The sequence below is a fragment of the Mytilus edulis genome, chromosome 4 (genome assembly GCF_963676685.1).
Source record: "Mytilus edulis chromosome 4, xbMytEdul2.2, whole genome shotgun sequence".
In the NCBI taxonomy this organism is placed as follows: domain Eukaryota; kingdom Metazoa; phylum Mollusca; class Bivalvia; order Mytilida; family Mytilidae; genus Mytilus; species Mytilus edulis.
Genome location: NC_092347.1, coordinates 67,916,597 through 67,927,676, shown reverse-complemented (window position 1 = coordinate 67,927,676; position 11,080 = coordinate 67,916,597). Strand labels below are relative to the sequence as shown.

The following is an 11,080-nucleotide window of genomic DNA, read 5'->3' as shown; positions in this document are numbered from 1 at the left end:
AATAAGGATGATTTAGGCCAGGTTTAGTTTTTTTTTGGCCCAGTAGTTTCAGAGGAGAAGATTTATGTAAAAGTTAACGGACAACGATGACGGACGCCAAATGCATGAGATGAGCTTGGCGAACTAAAAATAAATTGATCAACCAATTTTTTATTTCTTTGAAGCAACTTTACTCTGAAATGAAATATAAATATATATACAACCATGCATACACATGAAAATATATAAAACAAGAATTAGTCATTAGTAGGCCCCACTAGCACTGTCATTGTCTATTTCAGTGGACTGAAAAAATTGGGGTGAAAACTCTTGAGTTGGCATTAAAATTGGAAAGATGATATTATATGTATTAACTTAAGTACATGTGTACTTAGATGGCATGAACTACATAATTAAATTTCAAATGCATTTGACGTTCCAGAAAATGATACACTTTTCAAGACTTTGCTATTCATTTTTTTCCATACCTGCAGAAGATGCCAAACAATCTAAGTTGGGAAAGAGGTTTGATAAATTTAAACTGTGTAACTGGGTGGACCATATCAAATGAAACTCGTGTGTTTGTCTACTTTGTTATCTTCTACAGATTGGAAAAAAATGCCCATTAAAATCCAGGTATTGCATATATTAAGTATTTTGTTTTCTGAAAAATTTACATATACATATAACATCAAAACAATGAATTTTTAACCAGTAACCAGTGGCGGATCCAGAACTTTTCAAAAGAGGGGGCCTGCTGACTGACCTAAGGGGACCCCGCTCGAGTCATGCTTCAGTGATTCCCTATATAATCCACCAAATTTTTCCCACGAAAAAGGGGGGGGGGGTGGCGGCCGCCCCTGGATCCACCTATGGTAACTGACCATGCTATATTCACAGAATGTTTGTTTATTAAATGAAATTTGCTGCAGTCTTTAGGTAGTACAAATTGCCATTAATTTTGTATTGCTCAGTTGATTATAAAAATAATTATTCTACAAATTATCAGAGTGGAGTGATTTTATTTCTGTTTTATAATTATTTACACATGTCGATTTAAATACACTTTTAATATCATTTACATGGATACCGGTCTACTCGATTCCCATATTAATTTAGCTCATTTAAATATGTCAACTTTAATTTTCGCATATTTGATCATTTAACTTTCATTGGCAGGAGTTATGACTTAAGATGAATATCTGGACTGGTAACAATAAGACATATTCTAGCCATTAACACGAGGTATATCATATGAATATCTTTATTTACTCGTTCTCGTCATTCGAATCAAGCTAAACATTCATTATATTATCGGTTAACATTAAATTACACAGTGGCAGGGCCATTTTGTGTCATTAAAGAAAGAATAAGACTGACCTGACTGATAACATAATGAATTTCCAAACACAAAGCGATCAAGTTATTAAGTAGGTAGGTGTTAAATTCTAGCAGTTCCAGTGTTAGGTCATGACTTCCGGCCTCCACATAATTTCCCGCCAAATACATCAACCAATTAACCGAAAGCGGCTTAATGAACCGTGAATAGTAGGGATATGCGTACGGTGAACCCCCAAAAAAGCAGGATGGAGTCAGCAAGGCCGTAACTATCATTGAGACAAATGAGGCAATTTCCTCACTTAAATTTCGGCACTAATATGTTTTATGTGTTTATTTGTTTATTGTAATTAAATACGAAACAGTCTACTGTTGTTTTGTCTTAACCTTAATTTCTATAACTTTTCAATCATTCCTTTCAAGATCTTTAGAGGTCAGTTCAAACCCTTTCTCTATGACTCTACATACATGGACTCAAAATTAAATTGGTGTAAATATATTGTAAACAAGGATAGCCTACAAAATAAGCACAGAATGGTTCATAAAAAAAAATTGGTGAAAAAACTAACAATATATGTGCAATTTGGGTACTCTCATGTTAGCAACTTCACAACTACAAATTTATTTTTAGGACCAAAACAAAAAAAAGTACAAACCTAAAGGCAATAAAATGCTTCGCCATGCACATCCTGATACGACCATGGTACAGATGTATATTTAGCATATAAAAAACACCAAATTTTTTATGTCAGTTGAAATCAAGCATATTTTAATTTTGGACCCTTCAAACTTCAATATAGAATAATTTGAAAACAGGTATCAGGTGAACCCAAACATTTCTATTCAGCAGCAGTCTCTAACTACATATCTCCTTAATTTTATATGATAGTCCTACAAAAATATTGAAAATGTGTAGATTTTTTTCTTTCTAGCTTCTCTCATGTGAAAGCAGTACCTTTTTGGTCACTATTTATGTGTTGCGTCTAAATAAGAATTGTAACACTTTATAGTGACTGAACAGGTTAAACAAATACTTCTCAAGAAGCAGAAAAAGAAGACAACTTGGAACAGCACCAGCCATGCCAGTAAAAATGTATATGTATGAATAAAAACTCAGATCAGAATAGCATGGACAATATGTTAGATATATATGTCCTTGTGAATAGTAAGGAAAGTTATCTATAATTCTGCAGATAATGCAATTTTTATATCAAGTGTTTTGTACATTTTCTGTTAAAATTTTCACACAATCAGTGAAACATTCAAAAAGGCTTAAAACTAAATTTTGATTACTGAAAGTTTTAATCAATGACAAGTGTTTTATTTACCAAATAACTCATGTGTTTCTGTCAGAAAAAAAATCAAGTGCAATTTTTGGAATTAAAGTGGAAAAAATCCTTTTGACGAGCACTGGCGCATGTCAATTGTGAATATACTTACCAAATATATTTTCTTTGTCATGATACTATCAAGGAGTACACAGGTAGGAAAAAATGCACAAATCACAGATAAAATAATTAAACCACCCTATTTTGTGTGCATCTCCTTCAAAATCAGTAATAGTTGAATCTATATATATACTAGATGAGTAATAATCAATGTAAATATGGTAAATTTTTGAAGAAAAACCCAAAGTTTTGGTAATAAAACACCCCCAAAAATGTTGTACCATAACCCCTAAATCAATTCTAATCTTCCTTTTGAGTATTGAACCTTCTAGCACAATTTCATAGAGATCCATTCGATATATCGATCACTTATACTAAAGTTATTGTCTAGCTGGAAACCAAATATGTCTACTTGAAAACAGAGACATTATATGTCTGTTGAAAACAACTATGACATGATTAAGCATTACTCGTAAGCAAATTTTTGACATCCTTGTATTTCCCATTTCCATTCTCAATTTTATTTTGCTGTCATATAATAAAAACTTGAAAAGTAAGCTAGCAAAAAAATGTATGCAAGAAATGACATAAAACTGACTCTGAATAAGTACATGAAATTGATGTAGAACCCATAAACTGAAAATGATCAGGAATACAAATGTTTTTTTTGTTCCGAGTCAGATTATTTTCGTCCTCTGCTTGAACAGATATTTTTTTCATCAATTTGGGAATTGAATATTTGTTTTATTGAAAAAAAATACTATACCCCCTCCTGCTTTTTGAAGTTAAATGAAACATTTATTTATCATTCCCTAAACATTTTCCATCTGAACTTTTTATTCTATTTCAGACAAAAACTATTTGTTAATGTAGCCTAGGACATTTGTCCGGAACATGCATGAAATATTTGCCACTGGACGTTAAGCAACCAATAACCAATCAATATACATTGTGTATAGGACATTGTCTTGGTATAAAGCTGGCATTTAAGGTAACGCCTTTCTCATATTAGGGATGGTTTGAAGCTGGTATTTTTTTAGGAACAAATGTCTTCGGACTTCCTACAATACCTTGTCTGTACTTGTAAAGAAAAACTCAAAATAACGTGTTTGCTTTGAGCAGAACCTTTCATGTGCAGACCTGTGGCCATGAGTGAAATGTGTAGAAATATTAAAACATGTCATGTGACGGTTGATGAAAATGAAGATGATGGAGATAACGGTTGATTTGGTATAAAGCTTGTTGCACTGGTACACACGGTTCCAGCCCGAGGTTAGGGGAGTGTCGGCGTGCCCTTAAAAAAGTAAAATCCCGCCACTATCTGTATGTGTCTGTTTCAAGTCACGAGACGGTAATGCAGTGTTTGTCGTTTGTTTCTATATACTATATTTGTTTCTTTCTTATTTATTTTGTACATTAATCAGGTCGTTAGATTTTTTGTTTGTTTTACATTATTCATTTCGGGAATTGAATGAAATTGAGAATGGAAATGGGGAATGTGCCAAAGAGACAACAACCCGACCATAGAAAAAAACAACAGCAGAAGATCACCAACAGGTCTTCAATGTAGCGAGAAAATCCCGCACCCGGAGGTGTCCTTCAGCTGGCCCCTAAACAAATATATACTAGTTCAGTGATAATGAACGCCATACTAATTTCCAAATCGATACAAGAAACTTAAATTCAAATAATACAAGACTAACAAAGGCCAGAGGCTCCTGACTTGGGACAGGCGCAAAAATGCGGCGGGGTTAAACATGTTTGTGAGATCTCAACCCCCCCCCCCCCCCTTATATCTCTAGCCAATGTAGAAAAGTAAACGCATAACAATACGCACATTAAAATTCAGTTCAAGAGAAGTCCGAGTCTGATGTCAGAAGATGTAACCAAAGAAAATAAACAAATGACAATAATACATAAATAACAACAGACTACTATATATAGTCAGCTATTAAAGGCCCCAAAATGAATAATGTAAGACAATGAAGTTGATTTAAGCGATAATAAAAAACCGTATAGCCAACAAAAACACTAACCAAATACCAACATGGCAAAGCGTTGTTTGTATGTATGATTCAAGAAACATCCGTTGGTTGGCCTGTATGCCTATATCTTCAACTACAGGAGCTGAAATACAGTGATATTTCACAGGAAACTCTTTTAAAAAGGGGCATTACATGTCAAATTTATATTCACCAATTTGACCGAGATTCTCATATTTCTTTTGTTTTTGTGAATGAGTCTTGTTTTGTATTTTTTTTTCTGAACAAAATATGGCCTGTATCATTGAAGTTTTATCGTTTGGTTGCATCTTAAGCACTAACTCTTTTTGTGCCTATTCAAGGGCATTATTTTTTTGTCCTGTGTGTCCGTCCGTTCGTCCGTCTGTCCCGATTCAGGTTAAAGTCAGGGGGCGTAGCTGAGTTGAAATAAAGTGCAAGCATATATCCCCGAGCGGAGCGAGGCGAATTTTTTTTTGGACCATTTTATGATGAAAATGATAAATACCCTATCTGTTTCTTACTATACCATATTTCAAGAAACGATAGTAACATCCTAGTGATCCCTAGTGGGTTTCGTAATTTGGAAACCCGGGAACAGATAAGACACAAAATGACAAGCAAAAACTTTCAACATTGAAAACTAACTACAGATGAAAAACACGGACCCCGAAAAAATGTGGCGACCTCCGGTGCTCCGAAGGTAAGCAGGTCCTGCTTCTTGCAAGACACCCGTGGTGTTTCTCACGAGGGTCATTTTAAAATCAAATGAGAGGTTTCAACGACAACGGTAGAAGGTCATTTGTAACACAGATACCCTAGGTGAATCAACAGTCTTTTGGACGAAATGACAATGGGAATACGAAATCGAACGGCTACTTTTAAGTCTTGACTTATAAGTAAGGGAAATAAATCTAAGATGTTTTCAAGGTGATTTTATTGAGCCTGTATAATTAAATGTTAATACTGCATGTAAGACTTAAACTAAAGTATAGACTAGTTAATATCCAAAGTCCATATATCTATTTTTTGCCAAGGCAAATGATCTCAGAACTCTCTCGGTGTCAATTAGGGTAAAGATGGGGAAGTTCGGACACTTCGTAATTTGTCTCAAATGCGTTTTAATTTAAGAGAAGTTAGAACCCCCAAAGTTTCAAACGACCAATCATCATGATAGCAGACGGGTTGAAAGGAAATATACCACACGCTCTAAAACCGCTCACAATATTTCTGTGGCTGAATGCTAGTTTAAACGCATCATTGCTAAGTTTTGGCCAATTCCATTTCATTACCAGATTGCTTGGTGATTGCATGGTAAAATCGTCACATGCAGAATTGTAATGTTTTTTAAAGGGTCCAAATACGGTGCGGTCTAGCGGACACAAGAAATGTGTAGTATGGGGAGGTAGTGCTAGTATCCTAATATTTTCCCTCATACCTTCTTCCAGTAAATCCAACGCCTCATGTGACCTGTGTTGGTCTACTATTAACAGTTGTGGTCGTGTTGGACCACAGTTCTGTAGAAAAACCTCACGGAACCATTTAAGGCAACCTGCATCATCAATCCATGCATTCTTTTGAAATGCCCACACGGCGTTTTCATGCCCTTCTGACTTGTTAAATCCATTTAATGATTTTTCTGTTTTCCCCTTTACAACATTCATTGGGGGCATTGCAATACCTGCGGCACTAATACAGGCGACAACCGTAACTGATTCCCTTGAGTTGGAAACTAATCCCGGGACCGATTTAACCCCTTTTCTAGAACACTTTTTAGCAGGTGTGTGTTCCATGTTTGAATTAGTTTCGTCCATGTTCCAAATGGCATTTGGCGAATCTCTTAAATTTAGCTCAGTTAAGGTGTTATCCAGATCTTTAAAGTAGTTATCAACTACTGGCTTATTTAAATTTCTAGCCCTTGTACTTGCTAGTTTTTCTGGCTTTCGAAGGACTAGTTCCGGATTTCTTTGTCTGAATCCGTCCCACCAAGCTTGACCCGGAATGCCTTTTTTAAATGGAGTTTTAAGCTTCATTGTACGAGCTAATTGCCCTGCCTTTCTCATAAGCTGCTTTCTTGATACCCCGAACCCTTGTTGTGACACCAATTGGGCTTTCGCAACAATCTGTTTTTCAACATACAGTTCAAAAACTGTGCTTCTACCACTTTTCCTGCCAGTTGCAATTTTTCCAGACACATGATCCCCAAGGGTAGATTTTTTAACACCATAATGATCAGCTGCTTTTCTGATCGACATCTGATTTGAACGGACTGCCTCAATCGCTCTTTGAAGCATTGGTGACTGTTTCTGATACAACCCTTTAACTTTTCTAGCCATCCTATAACAGAGAGAAAAAAGGAATGATTCCTTTGGCTATAAACAAAGAAAAAGTTCCCTTTTTCATCTCTGTTATTGTTACCATCGAACACAAGCTTAACTTTTGGCAATATAACATAACTTCCTAGCGAGAGAACTTTAGATTATATGCAAAGACAGATGAATACATGTATACACCATGTAGAAGACTGCAAGATTTGTTGAGGTGGAACATAGTTTATTAAGCTTGACCAAAAACTATAGCATGACACAACGCTAATGAGTGCTTTGTCGTTTTTATCTTGCTGTATATCCTTTTAGTTTTTCTTTCATTGTTTAGTTTTTATAAATCACAGGGTATTGACTACAGGTTAGAAATAAACCCCGTCCATCGTCTACGTGCATTTTTCAGTTAAGACAACCAAAGACATATAATAAATGTATTATATGTCTCTGCCAACATCCACACGTAATATCCACACCTAGAGGGGTGCCGAGTGTTGACGTAGACGATTAACGGACTTCATATCTAATCTGTAGTTGAGTACCTGTGGTAAAAATCAGGTGGTTAGTTTCTTGTGATAAGCGTAAAAAGCGTATACGCGGTGTAAGGGGGTAAGCGTAAAAAGCGTATTTGCGTGGTAAAGTATTAATTTGTTTTACATTTGTCATTTCGGGGTCTTCAGTAGCTGACTGTACAGTATGCTGTTTGCTCATTGTTGATGGCCATACGATGACCTAAAGTTGCTAATTTCTATGTCATATTGTCTTTGGTTGTAATTAGTCTCATTGACAAGCATACCACATCTACTTTTCATAATTAGTAATAATAGAAATGTATAGTTATTATAGCCTTGATATAACTCATTCTAAATGCAACGAAAATACTGTGCTTTTAAGTTTCAAAGTCGGAAATACATATTATCTAGAGGTATGCTTGGAGTTATATAAGAGAAACAAACAAAAAAATAAAGATAAGAATTATTCATTTTTTTTTTGTGGTTTCAGCATAGTTTAAGTTCAAAAAATACTCCATGTTTCCTTAAATGGTTAGTAGCATTATCAATTTCAACACTCGATGTTTTGCATCCAATTGAGCATCTTTGCTGAGGCCCAGTCCTCCTTTGTTTAACAATAGCGTCTTCTTTTGGTTTGAGAAGCCAATTGTTTGACAATCCCAAATCTATAATTTTTGAAATAATTTGGGCATCTTCCCTCTTCATGTATGCTTTTTTGTTCGGCCCATCCAAAACACAAACTGCATTTGCATCTTTTGGGTTGTTCGATTCTCTACATAGCTTATACCCTGCGCCAACGGCTAGTTGCCTTGATCCCCAGTGGTGCATTCCAACACACCAAAGATTATGAATAATAAGCATCTTCATCCTAAAATGACAAGGTTGATGTTCGATGGTAACAATATTTTCAACAGAGATGAGAAAAAGAACAATACTTATATAATGTTCCTCCATTTTAATCATAATGTTAAATATATCAAGACTAGTCAAAACAAGTTACATAGAATCTTCTGATAATGTTTTAGAGTGGGTAAATATTGTGTATATTGTTTTAAAGTGTGTAAATATTGTGTATCATTGTTTTTGGAATGTGTAAATTTTGTGCACATTGTTTAAAATTGTGGTTATATCGTGTTTAAGTAAGATGTTCATTTTGAAAATTAATAGAAATCGTTGTCCGAATTTCCCCTTTCATTATGGAAGTTGTATGGGGAAATACGGACAGCTAAAAAAGACTGAAATATCATTTATTTTTTACTAAATCTCAATATTCTAACAAGTAGTGAATTCCCAAAGGGTTTTTACAAACGTTTGCTCAGAAAAACACATGAATAATGTATTACCTGTTTATAAATACTGGGTAATAGAGATTCTTGTCGTTTGTATTTGCCGCCACAGAAACTTTCTTTTCCAATGTTGACGGAAGTGATCCAGGAAGTACAGAAGTATGTCACGTGGTAATTCGGCATACCGTAAACAAATTCCGAGGACAGCATAAAATAATTATTTATTTATATATATACGAATGCATTTATATATAAGATTGGTACTTTTTTTATTGTTATCATATCTAAAATGCTTAATTTATAAAAATGTCCGAAATTCCCCGTTGTCCGATTTTCCCCATCTTTACCCTATATATGATTATTCTGCACGGGTGCATCATATTTTCTTTTTCAAATCGTCCTGTGAAAATGAAGACTCTCGTGTTCATGTGCAAAATGTAAATTCTTTGTATATACATGTATATCCGAAGCCTACTAAGTTACTACAGAAAGCCAGGAAGGGGTGGGGTATTTATATCATAACATATAAAAGTAATATTGTTTTTTTCATATTCTAATTACCTAGATGTGAAAGAGTAATTTCCATACGAGTTTGGCTCCCATTTTTGCTGCAGTAGGTTGACTTTTGTTTCATGTTTTGACAACTCATCATTTGTTAGGCTAGACATATATCAGGATAAGGGGGGTCAAACAATGTTATTTTCTTTGCAGTAACGTCTTGTGAAAACGATGTACATGGCTCATTTACATCTTTGCTGGGCGAATTAGATAAAACGTTTTGGCTTTCGTTATCCGCTGCCTTCTTGCTAAAATAAAAATCTAGCTTCTTCATTTTTATTTTTATTTCTACCGGGGTTAAACTTTGTGTCGTGATTGTAGTTGCAAGTACAGACACCGCCAGACACGATAATCCGGAAAGACTAAAGACTATCCGAAATTCAATTTCAGGATTTTTTTTAATTTTTTTTTTTTGTGAAAAACATGTGCAAGCAAATGATTTTTTGCGTAAAGGCAGCTACGCGCCTGAAATTTAAGTTTTTGGTCAAGATAGTTTTTGACGGTAAACGGACAGAAAGTCACAGGACAAAAAGTCACAGGACATAAAGTCACAAATTTGGTAGGACAAAAAGTCACAGGACAAAAAGTCACAAATAATTTATTGACAATTGTTTTAATATATAAGAATATATCTTGAAATATTTACTTTTGAATAGTTACATATATTCATATTAAAGTTTAGGAAATGTGTCATTATACTTGAAAAATGAAGATTTATTTAATTTTAATCATGCAAAAGATGTTTTTCTTGGCACCATGAAGCCATTTAAGTGCCAAGTCACTTTGACATTTCGTTTTTTTAACAATTATTTGATAATCTTTGATATTTTTTTGATATATTTTGTTTAAAAAGATGGTTTATATACAATAGTTTAAGAAAAATACAAAAATATTTTTGTAGAAATAAGCGTTTTTTATTCAAAGAAAATAATCAGAAAAAATGAATTGTGACTTTTTGTCCTGTGACTTTTTGTCCGTGATTTTTTGTCCTGTGACTTTCTGTCCTACATTCTTTTTGATGAAGTTGAAGCTTGAAACTTAGTACACATGTTCCCGATGATATGATCTTTCTAATTTTAATGGTCCAATGAACATAGAAAATGGACAGTGTGAGTGGGGCATCCATGTAATATAGAAAATTCTTGTTAGTAACTTATTCTACATAAGAAAATTGGGAACGTTGATTTTTATCACTCCTAACTGTAAAGGTGATGATATAGATGATAAGTCTTCTTTATACACTCATTTAAGTGCAAACACTCCTATGAAACATTTTTGCACAGTACCTCGATTTCTGGATATCCTGAATTCTTTAATTTGATTTCAGGAAATTCGATTAGTACACATCGATTTAAGGATTTATTTTATTCGCTTTCAGGATATCCTAAAATCTGTTTTAAAATATTTCTATCAATTGAAATGTGTAGATCTTGAAATATTCTTTGATATGACTTAAAATTCTTTCAGGATATCCAGATATTGGGCTACTATACAAAAATGTTCAATTACCAAAATTTCAGAGAAGTTAGCAACATATGAACTTGATATCCAGAAACATATGGACGTAGCTATTTATGTGGAATTACGTTTGCTCATTGTTGAAGACCTAATTTTGACCTATAGTTTCCTATATGCATGATATTTAGGATTTTGTGGATAGTTGTCTCATCCAAAATCATATCAGTTCTTCCCATCTTT

At 34.1% G+C, this 11,080-nt stretch overlaps 1 protein-coding gene across 1 annotated transcript; it reads right to left on the bottom strand.

Annotated features, from left to right (window-relative positions):
* Positions 1-5,841: 5,841 nt before the first annotated feature.
* LOC139521491 (tigger transposable element-derived protein 1-like) lies at positions 5,842-7,041 on the bottom strand. The gene has a single exon (XM_071314966.1). It carries the CDS (start codon positions 7,039-7,041, stop codon positions 5,842-5,844), a length of 1,200 nt encoding a protein of 399 aa, XP_071171067.1.
* Between the last annotated feature and the right edge of the window lie 4,039 nt (positions 7,042-11,080).

Bases quoted from the DNA above. Each gene is read 5' to 3' on its own strand.
- LOC139521491 (XM_071314966.1), bottom strand. From the start codon at position 7,041: ATGGCTAGAAAAGTTAAAGGGTTGTATCAGAAACAGTCACCAATGCTT.